The sequence below is a fragment of the Cotesia glomerata genome, linkage group LG6, assembly GCF_020080835.1.
Source record: "Cotesia glomerata isolate CgM1 linkage group LG6, MPM_Cglom_v2.3, whole genome shotgun sequence".
Lineage (NCBI taxonomy): Eukaryota > Metazoa > Arthropoda > Insecta > Hymenoptera > Braconidae > Cotesia > Cotesia glomerata.
The window spans coordinates 13943941-13962023 of NC_058163.1; the positions used below are offsets into that span (position 1 = coordinate 13943941).

Consider the following 18083-nt stretch of genomic DNA (forward strand, 5'->3'; position numbering starts at 1 on the left):
CGGCATCTCAAGTTAGCGCTGCAACTTAGTTACCTGTAATAAATCATGCATTACAGCTGTTAAATCAATCACCAATCCCATCAAGAAAATTAAATGACAATCAATTTTTAAACAACAAAATAAATCAGATATCTGACAGCTTGAAAAAGGTTTTACTCTCTTCAACTGATGAAGACCCGGTCGATGATGATGGTGAAAATTTTCGCGCTTTAATAAAATTACTGCAAGACAAATTTAACGATCAAGAAACGGAAAAATCATTGAAAATACAGATTTTAACATTATTACCTGAACAATGGAGTGAAAGACGTATTTCTGAAACTATGAATACATCAAGACATATGTCAAGGGTAGCAAAAGCGTTGGTTGAAGAAAAAGGTCTACTTTCAGTACCTGAATCAAAATTAGGTATATATAGCATTAAATTGATGTCTTAAACACAACTGAAGACTCACTTACTCAACATCTTTTTTTATAGGGAGAAAAATTGCAGATCAAGTGAAATTGAAAGTTGAAAATTTTTATAATGATGATGAGTACAGTGCTCCGATGCCAGGTATGAAAGATTTTGTTTCAGTTCGAAATGATGATGGTAATCGAGTACCCGTCCAAAAAAGACTTGTCCTGTCTAACTTAAAAGAATTATACCAATGTTTTCGGGAAATAAACGCTGCAGAGAAAATTGGATTTTCGAGATTTGCTTCTCTGCGACCTAAACATTGTGTGTTAGCAGGGGCAAGTGGAACACATACCATCTGTGTCTGTACGATCCATCAAAACGTTAAGTTAATGATGCTTGGTAATTATCAAATTCATTAACAGTTATAAATGTGTGAATTTTTATTTAACTAAATCACAAATGTTTCAGGTGCGAATATTCATTCTCTAACAAGAAATACAGATATATCCATTACACACTATAGTGATTGTTTGAGTTTGATTGTATGTAAATCTCCATCGTTTCTATGTTATTTGGGTAGATGTGAAAACTGTCCAGGGGTAGATGAGTTGAGTAACCTTTTACTGGCATGTTTTGAAAATCACGAAATTGAGAATATTACATATAAGTATTGGATATCTAAACCGAGAAGCAGTTTAGAAACTATTATTAAGCCTATAGAAGAATTTGTTGAAGATTTTTGTACTGAATTGAAAACTCTTCTACCTCACTCATTTATTGCTAAAGAACAAGCAAAATTTTTGAAAACATTGAGAGAAACATTAGAACCAAATAAATTTATCATTATTTGTGATTTTGCAGAAAATTACGCGTTCGTAGTGCAAAACGCGGCATCTGGTTTTCACTGGAACAATAATCAAGCAACAATTTTCCCAGTATTGATTTATTATAAAGTAAATGCCGAACTTGAACACAAAAGTTTAGTAATTATTTCAGATTGTAATAATCATGATGCCGTTGCCGTACATGTTTTTATCAAATTAATAACTGACTATGTGAAAAGTCTTCCTAAACGTTGTAACAAAATTTATTATTTTTCTGACGGGGATCCTCAACAATTTAAAAACTTTAAAAACTTCGTAAATTTATATTATCACGAAGAGGATTTCGACATTCCTGCTGAATGGCATTTTTTTGCGACAGCCCATGGCAAAGGTCCATGTAATGGTATTGGTGGTACCATTAAACGATATGCAGCAAGAGCAAGTCTCCAACTTGCGGTTGAGAAACAAATAACAACGCCTGAAGAACTCTTTGAATGGACTTCTGATCCGGACAACTTGCCAAACATCATAACTAAGTTTTCCCCAGAAGAGGATTATAAAACAGCAGTAAATGATTTAAATGAAAGATTTTTAAAAACAAAACCGATCACAGGAACTCAACAATTACACTGTATAATTCCAGACAAAAATGGTTGTTTGTACATTAAAAACTTTTCAAATTCCAACGAGCACAAAATTTGTAAAATATTTAAACGCCAGAGACGTAATTAATAAATTGTTGAATAATTTTCAGTCATTGAAAATTTACTTTATTAATCATTAATCCTAGTCAAAAAATAGAAAATTAATATAATAAATAGAGATTATAATACCTCAGAACCATTAAATAACATTTTTATTGTTATATAAATAGTATTTATGAAAAAAAATTTTCATTTTTAAAATTAAACAAAATTTTTTTAAATAAATAAAAAAATATAAAAAAAAATCGGCCCTGCTTGGGATTAGCGGGGATAGTTGTCAAATAAATTGAAGTTTTTTATGAGAAAAAAAAAAAAAGAAAATGGCGGACTTCGAAAAAATGACGATTGTACTTAAAAAAACCGATTATTTTATGTAATTGATCATGTTAAATTTTTTTCGTATATTTTTTCGAAAAGTTCATTCAAGAACAAAAATTTTTTTAAAAAAAAGGTACTCAAAAGTTAATTACTAAAAAAGTTATGGCTATTTGAAAATAAAAAAGCCATTTTTTTGAAAAATTTATAACTTTTTTGAGGTTGGACAAAAAAATTTGAAAAAATTCTCAAAAATGTTTTCCAAAGGGTAGAGAAGGATGGAAAAGTTTCAGCAAAATCTAAAGGGGTCGGGTTCAAAAGTGGTCGATTTGGCGTGGAATGCCCCGTTTATATATATATATATATATATATATATATATATATATATATATATATATATATATATATATATATATATATATTACTATAGCATGTAACAATATATATATATATATATATATATATATATATATATATATATATAGTTATGACAACCCGCTCCACTCCGTACGATGCGCTGGTAAATCAAGAAAGTATGAGCAATTTACAGGAAACAAACAAGAGTGGAAACGGGCTACATGCTTAACAAGCAGCTATTGACGCAAGCGCTGAAATGAAGCGTTTGAAAGCGCTAAATCTTCTGTTAAAAATCCTATAAATAATCAAATGAATTCTCTCAACCCGAAATATCTTAGGAAATGCCCAAACACAGCTGCTGTTAAAAGTGGAACTCAAAATTCCAATTTTAAAAGGTTCTCCACGGAAATTTCATTTTGGCACACCGTAATATACATATATAAGTATATATATAAAACGTGGAGTTCGGGGACATATCTACGGTTAAACCGATACTTCGAGGACGCAACCGATAGTTCGAGGACGGGCTTGAAGTATCCACAGATCTAACCGATAGTTTGAGGACTGATACTTTGAGGACGTCCTCAAACTATCAAAAAATTTATATCTTTTTATATATGATAGTTTGAGACACCTTTTTTTTTTTCATTTTTGAGTGATATAAAAGGTTCCAAAACTATTGTCACAACGATTTTCATTTATATCACAAATTCAAACAAAATATATCATTTCTACGATAATACCGATAGTTTGGGGACATCATGAATTAACTTCAAAGTAACATACCTCTGGGTTTGTTATGAGACAAAGTAACCTAATAATAATAAACAATTCGAACTTGTGTTTTTAGGTAAATTTTAAACGAATGTATCAATCGATTTTTTAATTCTAATCAGCTCTCAACAAAAAAACCTACACTGCTGAGAACTGCATCGGAATTATTTTTTTCTTATCAAAAATAAAGAGAGTGCAATTTTGAAATCAGTTATAGTGTTGTGGACTTATAACAAACTGTAAACCACTATTTTATACGTAAATACTTGATGAAAAAATCCTGAGGTATACTGGTCTCGAACTCGGGTCCTCTTGCGTCGAAGTATGAAACACGACTCACTCGTCCAAGTCACAGTTCGTGTTACGTCGTAACTATCATATGTATTAAGCCTTACATAAAGAAATATTCTGATTTTATAATTTTTCTGAGATCAAATGAATTTCAAAATCTAGAATTAAATCATCTGGCATAAAATTCAAGTCTAATAATTTATATAATTCCATAAAATTTCAATAAAACTCATGAAATGTTATAGAATTCTATGAAACTTTGTAAGAACTCTTATAAAAGGCACGCTAGTGAAACTTGCGGTAATGAATAGGCAATTTCTAAATTTTCCTAAATTTTCATAAAAATTGATAAAATCTTACACTTTCAAAAAATTTCGTGTGAACACGGTTACAGAGAACTTTACATGGTCGTCTAGAGTAAAACTTCTGCAGAATAAACTATATATCCCTGTCATTTGAATATTTTTAACTTCCCGCTAAGAATAATTGAAAATTTTAAAAAATTCGGGAAGTTATTGGTTATATCTCGTTTTTTAAAAATCGGGTTTTCATCGGATCTCGACGTTTTGAGGTCCTAAGAAGCTTCCCTGACTATTTCCGCGATGGTGTCTGTATGACTGTATGTATGCATATGTGTGTGTGTGTGTGTGTGTGTGTGTGTGTGTGTGTGTGTGTCTGTCTGTCTGTCTGTCTGTCTGTCTGTCTGGCTGTGTGTGTAAGTATGTGAATAGCTTATAACTTTTGAACGACTAAACCGATCGGAACCTACCAAATGACGTTCTAAAGAGTTCCCGTAAACTTAGATTTCATATGAATTTGAACCGATTCGGACCGATAGATTTTGAGAAATCTCAAAAAAACTAAGAAAAAATTTTTTTTCAAAAGTGGTTCTTTTGGAATATCGTTGAAACGACTATATCGATCAACTCCGAAAACTAATCCGCCCTTAGGCTTGAAAAACCACGTCGATCGCTGCCAAAAATTTTAAACGGCTTTACCGATCAATTTTAAGAACTAATCAGCTATTGACATCAAAAAATTACGTCGATTGTCTCCAAGACGGTCAAAATCGGTCTATTCGTTCAAGAGATATCGTGAATGAAAGAAAACAAAAAAAAAAAAGATTTTTCGGAATCACTCCGAATTTCCTAGTTTTATCAATTCAAACTTGAAGATTCTTCATGAGGCTGAGAAAACTGCGTCGAATGTCGCCAACCACGTGAAAATCGGTTGATTCATTCAAAATTTATTGCGGTTTGAAAATTTAAAAAATATTGTTCTATGAACCTTCTATCAGACTTTTGAGCCCGAAGAGCTCAAAAGCATCGAAAAGCTATTTCTTTGAGCTCGAAGTGCTCAAAATAACACGTAAATTACATTTGTGAACTTGAAGAGCTCAAAAACATCATAAGTGCAATTGTAAGCGGATAGGTATGGAATTAGCGGGAAGTTGCAAGGATGGCCTTCAGGGTGAACCGTTTTTCTAATTTTTTTTTTTTTAATTAATTTTTATTCAGAGTCGGTTTCAACTGCTGTTGTCATATCGCCGATTTTAACTGTTGGGAGAGGTACTTTGGGGTTTTTTTTGGATTGTGAGAATTTTAACCTATGCCGCAAGGGTTGAATCTCAACCAAGCTGGTTTCTAAGACCAGCTTGGGATTTGAACCCACGCCTGGCCGGTGAGTTAGTTCGAATGCTCTATAGGCCGTGCACTTATGACCACTCTGCTTACATCACCGGTTTATTTACCCCTCGCTATTTTTAAATGCATATTTATTAAAATTAATTCAAATTTATTTTCAATTTTTTAGTTTGATTTTCTATAAAAGCGTGTTTTTAAGTTTTTCAAAACTATTATTCATTTTAGCTATAACTATGTAATTAAAGCACCATAAAAATTTGATCTCTTGTTATACTCTTACTAAAGTTTGAATGATTTTCATAAGCTAATTGCATACTTCAGGGACAAATCACCGATTGCTCCAATACTTTAAGAACCAAACCGATGAAAAATAAATATTTAATATTTAATAAATGTCATATTTCACGAAATTCGACGGTGCCAGTCAGATGATTAAGAAGATCATTTCAATTTTCATTTTCAAATGTTTCGGTAATGCTTTGACTGATAAGCGAATTGACAATAATGATAGAGAAAAAATTCTCTTTCAATAAATGATTGAATAATTTTTACGTCAATCGAGCCCAAACAAAGTTATGCGGCATTTTTGGCAAAATCTTCATAAGTGAAAAAGAATTAATATTTTTTTATTTTTAATTTTTCAAAATGGTTAAACTGATAAGGAATTAAAAATAATTATAGAGAATAAAATTCTCTCTCGAAACAAACTTGGATGATTTTTACTTCAATCTAGCAGAATAAAAGTTATGTAGCATATTTGGCTATAACTTAAGTTATTTTACATAAACTTATTAATTAATAAGTGATAAAAATTTGATTTTGATTTTTCACATTTTTAACTTCCCGCTAAGAAAATCGAAGATTTTCAAAATTCGGGAAGTTATTGGTTTTATCTCGTTTTTTAAAAATCGGGTTTTCATCGGATCTCGACGTTTCGAGGTCCTATGAAGCTCCCCTGACTATCCCCGCGAGGGTGTCACTATGTCTGTATGTATGTGTGTGTGTGTGTGTGTGTGTGTGTGTGTGTGTGTGTGTGTGTGTGTGTGTGTGTGTGTGTGTGTGTGTGTGTGTGTGTGTGTGTGTGTGTGTGTGTGTGTGTGTGTGTGTGTGTGTGTGTAAGTATGTAAACCTTCTATAACTTTTGAACGTTTCGACCGATTTCATCGCGGTTGGTGCCATTCAAAAGAGCTTGGCCAAACTTAGATTTTGGATCGAACTTGGACCGATTCGGACTGGTCGAGAAAACTTAGAAAAACTGTGAAAAATCTGAGAAAAAAATTTTTTTAACCGGTTTTTTTTTTCAATAACTTTTAAACGGCTATATCGATCAACTCCAAAAACTAATCAGCTCTTAACCTTAAAAAACTACGTCGATCACCTCCAGTCCGGTCAAAATCAGTTTATTTGTTCGTGAGTAATCGTTGTCGAAAGAAAACCGAAAAATGTGTTTTTTCGGAATCACTCCAAAATTCCTAGTTTGATCAATTCATACTCAAAGATTCTTTATGAGGCTTCAAAAACTGCGTCGAATGCTGTCAACCGCGTGGAAATCATTTAATTTATTCAAAAGTTATTGCAGTTTGAAAATTCAAAAAACTGTGTTTCATTAAATTGCTTTTAGAGTTTTGACCTCGGAGAGCTCAAAATGAGACGGAAATTATATTTTTGAGCTCGAAGAGCTCAAAAGCGTAATAAATGCAATTTTGAGCGATTAAGTATGAAACTAGCGGAAAGTTGCAGGGATGGCCTTAAGGGTGAACCATTTTCCAGATTTTTTTCTAATAGTTCTGCACAGAAGGAAGTAACAATAATTGTCGAGGAAAAAATTTTCTTTTAAAAAGTAGTAAACTGATTTTCATCTCAAACTAGCCCAAACATACACTGAGAGACAGTTTTCTTTAATAGTAATCAAATTTTATTACTATTTAATAAAACGTTTATTTGGCTAATAAAGGGGTTGGGGAAGTAAATAAGTAGCTTAGGTTAGTATGTTTCATTAAAAAATCTTTATACTATTTATTAATTAAAAGATTTTACTGTGAAAATATATTTTAATATATTATAATTAATTGATGAATATTAATTTCTTTTTTGAAATTATTTGTTTTAATAAATAAATGTGATTTTTACTTGTATACAACCTTAGTGTGTTTTTACAAGGAGAGGGTGGGGATTCCACTTAATTCTCTCACCTGCTTTTTCCACTTTGCGTTTTTCATACATGTAACTATCACACTTATTTTTCTCCTGCTTTCTCCTCTTATTCCCACCCTCTCGGTAAGGTAGATTTCTTCATTCTACCCCACCTTAATGCGTTCGAGGTAGTGGCTGTGGCCGACTTACAAGTACTGAACGCATTTGCCTGTGCCTGCCTATTTAAGCTTTAGCACAGTGACCAAGGTAAACCACAGAAAACCTGGTCAGTACAGTTCGGCTACTAGAGCGACCCTCAGCGGTTGTTGTTGAAATCAATTTTCTAACAACCACTGGGGCTCGAACCCGCGCCTATCGGCACGATATCTGTACAGACTAACGTATTAGTCCGCACGGCTATCGTAGCCGATTTATTTGTTTTAATAACTTAATATTCATATTAAGAATACATATAAGTATTTAAGAAAATTTTATTAAATACTAATAAAACTTTATTCGTATGAAAAATAATTTCATTACGATTAAGTTTTTATTTCGCCCAAATAAACTTTGTTATTACTAGGGCCAAGAAGTTGGCGTTTATTCATTGTTCAAATTTGAGATTAAACATATGAATGCTCATTTAAACAACTGCGAAAGTCCTGGCCCTAGTTATTACTGTTAAATAAAAATAATATTTAATTTAGCTTTTTTTCCGGGCTATATTAGCGTCAATGTAACTCCAACATTACTATCGATAGTAATCGATCTTTTGAAAACAATCTGATGTTACTCTGTGTTTTGATAAATATAATAGCGAGAGTAAAAATAACAACTAATAAATATTGAAAAGTAGCAGACACAGATTTTTGTCATATTATTAAATTTGACGCTAAACGCTGCAATTTATCGCTACACTTTTTCTAGGTGGCGCACATGTCAAAATCTCGTCATGTGACCACATTTGACGCTAGACACCAACGTCAAGCGTCAGCATGAAAAAGCACCTTCAGTGTAGTTTCGTGGCACTTTTAACTAAAATTTTGAAAGTTAAAATCATCATGATTCATTTTTAAACTTTTTAGATTTATGTTTGACAGCTCATGTTTGAATGATAATCCTTCTACTCATATCTGACCATAAAATATTGCACGACTCATGATGCGAAGCATCAAAAAGTGCTTTACGATCGAAAAATTTTTTTCGCCTTATTTCAGTAAGTTTTTATATTATTATAGCCTTGTTAGTTTGCGGAATCAAGATATTTTGCATACTATTGTCAAGATTATTTAATAGAGATTAATTACATGCTTTTTAAAAATTGATTTAGTGTAATAGAAACGGAAAAAAACATCAAATGAGTCAGAAATTTTTCCTGTCTGTCATGTATGAGACACCGGAAACACTGTAATTTACGAAAAAATCCATTGAGTTAAACTTTTTTTTATTTTATTCTTTGAAAGAATTGTAAGTCACCGAATTAGAATGACTAGGTAATTCAGTGTCGTTTATTTACAATTAATAAAATAAAACAAAAGTTTGGAAAATCCAAATGAACATGCCTTAAGCGCTCATGTCACACACAAATTGTTTAGATTGACTGTTATTTCGTTTGAGGTTTTATGGTTACGATTTCATTCTTTAATATTATTCTTTTTTTTGTTTGAATTTTCCCGCGAGTGGTGTTATCTTCTCTGTAGGTCAAGCCACAAAAAAATCTTAACAGATGATAAAACAGATAGTAATTATACCATCATGTATGTATAGTTTCTGCTTGTTTTTATAGTTATTTCAATCCTATTTATGAAAAATATTATATATGGCTGCCGAAATCGCTGAAAAAGTCACCAAACTGACAGTCGGAAAAAATTAACTGTATTAAAACGGAATTATTTTGAAACGCGATTTTCACAAGGGTTTTGGCAAATTTCCTGAAGAATAAAACAAAAAAAAATTAAACCGAGAAAATGATTTTTGACAAAGTTCTAGTGTTATCAAGCCCAGTGCTCCTGTGAATAGCACGCTCTTTTCATTTAATTCGTCAGAAAAACGAGTTTTTCCTGAGAAATCTTATTTAATCGATAAGAAAATTTTTTTAACGTGTTCTGTAGTTATTATTATTTATCTCAATATGCTTTTTATACATAATTTTTTTCGCTTAAATTGTGAAAATTACGTTTTAATTGAAATCACGATTTTTAGGCGTGAGTAGAGCATACCTGCGCGCTTCGCGCTTAAGGCATGCAAAAAACTAGAAGACTGTACATCTATATTATATAAATATTGTCTATGGTCTTATATAGATATTGTATACATTTATTCCACTAGAGGCGCTATCGCATTATCGTGCTATTTTAGCTGTTTTATGTATTTTTCACATTCTTTAATTCATTATTTCATAATTAAATGAGCATTATAAGTTGTGCACTTTTGGATTTTCCAAACTTTTTAGTACTATTGACACCATGCACTCCACGCTTTTTTTTACAATAAAATACATTTTTTTTTATTGATAGTATTCTTAAATCTATATTTATCAAAATTCCCAACACTATTCTTAATTCAAATTCATTAAAATTTATTTTCTATTTTTTAGTTTGATTTTCTGTATAAGCGTATTTTTAAGTTTTTTAAAACCATTAGTTCTTTGAGCTCTGATTATGTAATCATAGCATAATAAGAATTTGATTTCCGACTATACTTTTACTAAAGTTTGAATGATTTTCATGAGCTAATTGCATATATGCAATATATACTTCAGTATACTTGAGTATACTTCAGGGACAAATCACCGATTGCTCCGATACTTTGAGGACCAAACCGATTAAGAAGAATATTCCAAGCAATATGATGGTGTCAATTAGACAAATCTAAAGATCATTTCAATTTTTACATTCAAGTCTTTCGGCAATGTTTTGACTGACTAGCGAATTGACGATAATTATAGAAAAAAAAATTCTCTTTCAAAAAGTACTTGAATAATTTTTACGTCAGCCTAACCCAAACAACGTTACGTGGCATTTTTGGCAGGAACTCTATAAGTGAAAAAAAACTCTTTTTTTTTTAATTTTTTATAATGGTTTAACTGATTATGAAATTGAAAATAATAATAGAGAATAAAATTCTCTCTCGAAACAAACTGAGATGATTTTTACTTCAATCTAGCAGAATAAAAGTTATGTACTATTTTTGGCTATAATTTGATAAGTGGAAAATTTTGTTTTTTCAAATTTTTTTGTAATGGTTCTACACAAAAAAGAATTGACAATAATTGTAGAGAAAAATTTCTTCCAACAAGTAGTGAAATGATTGTCATTTCAAACTACCTCTAACAAAGTTCGCGGCATTTTTCATTGGAATTTTTAAAGTTTAAAAATGTTATGATTTATTTTTAATCTTTTAGATCATTGTTTGGCTGATATGTTAATTGACAATAATTGTAGAGTAAAGAATGCTCTCTCAAAAATTACTTGAATAATTTTCACGTTAATTTCGGGTTATACTCTCACTAAAAATTGAATGATTTTCATAAGCTATTTGCATACTTCAGGGACAAATCACCGATTTTTCCGATACTTTGAGGACCAAACCGATAAAGAATATATTTAACGTTTAATCACTGTCGTATTCCAAGTAATTTGACGGTGTCAATCAGACGATTGATAAAATCATTTCAATTTTTTACCTTCCCGCTAAAAAAAATTGAAAATTTTTTAAAATTCGGGAACTTATTGTTTTTACCCCGTTTTTCGAAAATCCACTTTTCATCAGATCTCGACGTTTTGAGGTCGTAGGAAGCTTCCCTGACTATTCCCGCGATGATGTCGAGTGATCCTGCAGTGGAAAAATCCTGCAATGGAGTGTGCGTTAGCATCGGGTGAAAATTATCGGCAAGGCAGAAAATGTATTTGTTGGTAGTATGAATTTTTCTAAAGTAAATAAAAAAATTCTATTAAAGTAATAGATAAGTTGTTTGGTTATAAATAATACATAAAATAATGAGAAACAAGTTGTTTTTGGAAGAATAATTGTGGATTAAAACAAATCTGAAAAAAATTCTGGGTTAATTTATAATTCAGATTATAATTATATTTCTAAAGTAAATAAAAAAATTCTATTAAAGTAATAGATAAGTTGTTTGGTTATAAATAATACATAAAATAATGAGAAACAAGTTGTTTTTGGAAGAATAATTAAGGATTAAAACAAATCTGAAAAAAATTCTGGGTTAATTTAAAATTCAGATTATAATTATATAGTTGGCATTTGAACTTATGTACAACAAGAAAGTAAAATTATTTTATTTAGCGAAAAATAAATTTCAATAAAAAATTGGGTGTTTCATAAAATTTCACAAGAGTTTCATACAGGTTTGGATAATTATAAAATAATTTTCATGACCATCTATTTTTTTGTCAAATATTTCGGTATAGTTTGATTGATAAGTGAATTTACAATTATTAGAGAGAAAGAAATTCTCTTTCAAAAAGTGCTTAGATAATTTTCATATCAACAAGTCCGCACAAAGCTACACGACATTTTTAACTAGAATTTTAAAAGTAAAAAAAAAATTATGCTTTATTTTTAAACTTTTGAGATTCACGTTTGACATCTATGTGAATTGACAATAATTATAGAGAAAAAAATTCTCTTTCAAGTAGAAAAAATACTTTTACGTTAATCTAACCTAAATATAGTTACGTGAAATTTTTAGCTGGACTTTTGAAAGTAAAAAATATTATGATTTATTTTTAAACTTTTCAGATTATTGTGTGTTTGATATGTGAATTTAAAATAATTATAAAGAAAAAAATTCTTTATCAAGAAGTATAAAGACGATTTATACCTCAAACTAACCTAAAAAAAGCTACAAGGCATTTTTAACTGGAATTTTAAATGTTAAAAATTATAATAACTTATTTTTCAACTTCTCAGATTATTGTTTGTATAATATGTGAATTGAGAATGACTATAGAGAAAAAAATTCTCTATAAAAAAGTACTGAAATGATTTCTACGTTAATCTAGGCCAAATAAAGTTATGTAGCATATTTGACTAGAACTTAATGCGTGAAAAAATTTTGATTTTTTTTCAGGTTTTTTTTGGTAATGGTTCGAATAAAAAAGGAATTGACAATAATTGTAGAGAAAAAAATTCTCTTTAAACAAGTATTAAGATGATTATTACCTCAAACGAGCCCAAAAAAAGTTACACGCCATTTTGAACTAAAATTTTAAATGTTTAACAATATTATGATTTATTTATCAACGTCTGACATTATTGTTTCTTTGATATGTAAATTAACAATGATTATAGAGAAAAAAATTCTCTATCAATAAGTACTGAGATGATTTCTACGTTAATCTAGCCCAAATAAAGTTACGTAGCATGTTTGTCTAGAACTTAATGCGTGAAAAAATTTTGATTTTATTTTTTCAGGTTTTTTTGGTAATGGTTCGAATAAAAAAGGAATTGACAATAATTCTAGAGAAAAAAATTCTCTTTAAACAAATATTAATATGATTATTACCTTAAACGAGCCCAAAAAAAGTTACACGCCATTTTTAACTAAAATTTTAAATATTTAAAAATACTATGATTTATTTATCAACGTCTGAAATTATTGTTTCTTTGATATATAAATTGACAATGATTATAGAGAAAAAAATTAAGAAAACGTTTGACCCTGAAAGCCACACAAAAAGAAAGGTTCACTTGAACCAAGAAAATATTTTTCTTCCTAATTATTTTCTTAAGCGAAAAAAAAATTTTTTTCTGACACAAGAAATTTCACTAATTCCAACAAAATTAATTCCTTGCCTCAAGAAATACGTATCTTGATCCAAGACAATTTATTTGAGTCAAGAAAATTATCTCGATTTGAGAAAATTTTTCTCTTGCTCCAAAAAAATTAAGTTCTTGACAGAAGTAAAATTTCTTGTCTTAAAAAAATTTCTCTCTTGCTCCAAAAAATTAAATATCTTGATGAAAATTTTAATTAATATTGCAAAATATTTCACTTCTTATAAAATCCGTGTAATCTATCTACTAGGACTTAAAAAAATTTGAAGTACACAATCACGCACACCAAGTACGTTCCAAAATTGTTTCTTTTAATTTTTAAATTTGCAATAAAATTTTTTTTAATTTCCAAAAATCATATACAATCTATCGGTTACTTGGATTTTTTAATTTTTTATTTCATATCTTTTTGTAAAGAAAAAAAAAATTTTTTTTTCTTAATAGTCTTGTGAACGTGGACTTGGCGCGATTTTTTTTTAAAGTAAAACTGTTTTTGTTCGGATTTCAGTATTTTTTGTAATTATAATAAAAATTGACAATTTTAATTTAAAACATATCTGTCGGCAAACTATCCCCTTAAAGCTATAGTTTATGTAAAAATAATTCTTGCACTGTCTGGCGGATGTAAATGCAGGCTGTCAAATATCTTTTTTTACTGTAGTTTCCCATTTATCATAAGATTAGCATGTATCTTTATATTATTTATTCTCTGGCCATCCGCTTTTTGTATGAGAAAAAAGTTAAAATCTAAAAATCTGGGTCGCTATAGTTTGTGCTAATTATTTTTAATAATTTTAAATAGAAATCATCAAGATAATTAATAGTCATCTATTAATACGTGTAATAAAGAGCATATACTACTATTATAAAACATCTTATGAATAAAAAATCGAAATAAATTTGAAAAAAAATTTGCAACCACAAAATACCGTTCTGCTTACGGTAAATAAATACACACTCGGTAGTCTGGTTTGAGAACGGAACTTGGCGCCAAACTCTACCGAGTTTGTTGATAATTGTAGAGAAAACAATTCTCTTTTAACAAGTAAGAAGATAATTTTTACCTTGAGCTAGCGTAAAAAAAGTTACAGGGCATTTTTAACTGGAATTAAAAATATTAAAAAATTATTGTGATTAATTTTGTAACTTCTCAAATTGTTGATTGTTCAATATGTGAATTGACAATAATTATAAAAGAAAAATTCTCTATCAAAAAGTACTTGAGATTCGTGTTTGACAGATATGTTGCATGAAAATCATTGTAAAGAAAAAAATTAGGAAAACAGTTGACCCTGAAGGCCATCCCGGTAACTTCCCGTTAATTCCATACCTAGGCACTTAAAATCGTACTTATGACGTTTTTGAGCTCTTTGAGCTCAAAAAATCAATTTATAAGCTATTTTGAGCTCTTCGGATTTGAAGAGATCGCTTTTCTATGCTTTTGAGCTTCAAGACCTCAAAAGTCTAATAAAAGTTTGATAACACACAATTTTTTTAATTTTCAATCCACAACAACTTTTGGACAAACGAACCGATTTTCACACTTTTCGCAACATTCGACGCAGTTTTTTGAATGCTACAATTTTCTACTAGACACGAATTGATCAGACCGAAAATTTTGGAGAAATTTGAAAAATTCACTTTTTCCGTATTTTTTCAACTACGATAACTCACAAACCAATTAATCGATTTCGACGTTTTCGTAGAAGATCGACTTGATTTTTTAAGCTCTTATAGTTATATCGACACATCAAAAACGATCCGAAAATAAATGTTGGAATTATGTTAAAAAAACCCTTGTTCCCAAATTTTTCGTCAACGATATCTCTCGAATCAATCAACCGATTTTCACGTTCTCAGCAGCAATCGACGTGGTCTTTTAAGTTCTAAAAATAATTTTTTTGAATCAAAAACAATTCAAGAAGAAATGTCGGAGTTATGTAAGAAAAAGACCTTTTCCTAAATTTTTCGTTCACAATATCTCACAAACGAATTAACCGAGTTTGATCGCGTTAACGGCTATCGATGCAGTTTTTTAAGCTGAAGAGCTGATTAGTTTTTGGAATTGACCGATCGAAAAAAACAGTTTTTCTAATTTTTTATTTTTGAGATTCCTGAAAATCTATGGGCCCGAATGACCTTGAATATTACAAAATATTTGGAGGCAAAGAAACTCTGGATTGCTGCCAATTTCGTTCAAATCGGTCAAGCCGTTCAAAAGTTATGAGAAGTTTACATACATACATACATACATACACCAACACACACACACACACACACACACACACACACACACACACACACACACACACACACATACACAGAAATACAGACACCATCGCGGGAATAGTCAGGGAAGCTTCCTAGGATCTCAAAACGTCGAGATCAGATGAAAACTCGATTTCCGAAGAACGGAATAAAAACAATAACTTTCCGATTTTAAAAAATTTTCAATTTTCAACTTAGATGATTTTTACGTCAATGTAACAGAATAAAAGTTATGAAGCATATTTCATATCAGTTGCGTAGTTTACGTATTTTTTTTTTCAAATTGAATTTCCATTAAAATTCACTACGATACACACGTACAAAAACAGACGAAGTTTTCTTATTTCCCTCGCGTGAGACTATGGCGCCACTTGATCAAGCTAGATTTTTTTAGACTGCGTGCGCATATGACAAGGAAAACGGGCGCCGATATTTAAAAAAAATAAAAAATACGCTGTGAGAAATTACTTAATTATGATTTTTTTTTTTTTTTTCAATCAATTACACAAATAATTTTTTTCTTAAAAAATGAATGATTGTTATGAGGCGTGCATTTTTGGATTTTCCGAACTTTTTTTACATTTTTTTTGTCATGGTCTTACATAGAAGGGAATTGACAATAATTGGTGAGATAACAATTTTCTTTCAAAAAGTAGTCAAGTGATTTTCACTTCAAACTAGCCCAAACGTAGTTTCGCGGCATTTTTGATTGGAATTTTTAAAGTTAAAAAGTATTATATGATAATAATAATCCACTTTTTACTTGTATACCGTTCTTGGTTTTTACAAGGCTGATTGTTACTTTCAATTTTTATTATCACTTCTCTAGGACCTTCCCTGTTTAAAAATATTCATTGAAAAAAATTAAAAAAATTCTCTCCATTCAAATTATATATCTATAGATATATACTGAGCAATTGAAATCAATTGGAATTATTGAAAAAAATTCAAATCTCATGACAGTGAATTTTTTTTAATGAATATTTTTAATCAGGGTTAGCACGTCCGGTTGTATCCTTATTATCAATGCTTATAATTTCGCACACATTTTAGTCCTCCTTGCTTTCAACTTCCATATAATCACACGGCTATGGACCGATTTGTGCTTTCTGTACTGCATTGACCCTATTCCTCACCTCTTTCTATAGGCTATTGGAATAGTGACATGGGGAAATCACAGAGAAAACCCATGCCAGGACAGTTCGGCTACTGGAGCGACCCCCGACGGTTGGTGTTGGTACTATTCTAATAACCGTCAGGGCTCGAACCCTCGCCTCACGACAAGACGTACGAGCGAACTAATGTCTTAACCCGCTCGGCCGTCATGCCGTTAGTTAAAAAGTATTATAATTTATTTATGAACTTTTTAGATTATTGTTTGACTTATATGTGGATAAATAATGATTATAGAGAGATAAATTCTCTTCCAAAAAGTGCTTTAATAATTTTTACGTCAATCTAGCCCAAACAACTTTACGTGGCATTTTCCACTGGAATTGAAAAAATAATTTATTTATACACTATTATAAGCTATTGTTATTTATTTATAAATTTTTTACATCATTGTTTGACTTGACATATGAATTGACAATAATTAAAGAGAAAAATTTTCTTTGAAAAAGTTTTATTAATGATAGTTTGAGGACTGTCCTCGAACTATCTGTTCCAGTAATAACGATAGTTCGAGGGCTGACCTCAAAGTATCCACCCCCACAGTAACGATAGTTTGAGGACTGTCCTCAAATTATGCGTTATCCTATTTGCATAGAATGGGGACAAATCGCTGACGTATTGAATACATCGAGGACTGTCCTCAAAGTAACAATTTTCTTCATAATTTGAAAAATAAAAATATATAAATGAAAAATTTTATCGCAGCAGACTTTTGGATTCATTGGCTACCCATATTCACACAGAAAACCCCATGTCTCAAACTATCGGTCTTACATATATATATATATATATATATATATATATATATATATATATATATATATATATATATATATATATATATATATATATATATATATATATATATCTTAATATATATAAATCTCGTGTCACAATGTTTGTCTTTAATGGACTCCTAAACCACTTAACCGATTATAATAAAATTTGCACACCATGTGCAGTTCGATCCAACTTGAGAGATAGGATAGTTTAAATCTCAAATTATAGTCGCAATTTTAATTGATTGCTAATTATTTGTCTGTTATTATTTGACAGTCACAATTATCTGTTAACTCCAAATGATTCTAACAGATGTCGATACCTTTCGACTGGGTTGAGTAAGTAACCAATAGATGGCGCTGCTATGGTAAATCTACGAACGTGTCATATAAGCTACATTTTAACAGCATAATTACCACGTGTTGTTGACGCTATAAAATTAATTAAATTTATTTTGTCGTGAACGAAATACCGTATAATTCAATTATTTCCACTTTTTAAATTTTTGGTGTTAGCATAGCCGGCCACGTGTTACTTAGACTGAAGTGTAAATTGCATTCATATTATAATGAAGATAATACAGTAAAATTAATCCTGTTTTTTACTTATTTGTGCTTCA

At 30.2% G+C, this 18083-nt stretch overlaps 1 protein-coding gene across 1 annotated transcript; it reads left to right on the top strand.

Moving 5' to 3' along the window:
- The first annotated feature begins 6 nt into the window (after nucleotides 1-6).
- On the top strand, nucleotides 7-1956 carry LOC123267965. Its single transcript, XM_044732850.1, has 4 exons — nucleotides 7-408; nucleotides 479-799; nucleotides 869-946; nucleotides 1397-1956. The coding sequence occupies exons 1-4, from the start codon at nucleotides 324-326 to the stop codon at nucleotides 1954-1956; spliced, it is 1044 nt and encodes a 347-aa protein (XP_044588785.1). The 5' UTR covers nucleotides 7-323.
- The last annotated feature ends 16127 nt before the right edge of the window (nucleotides 1957-18083 follow it).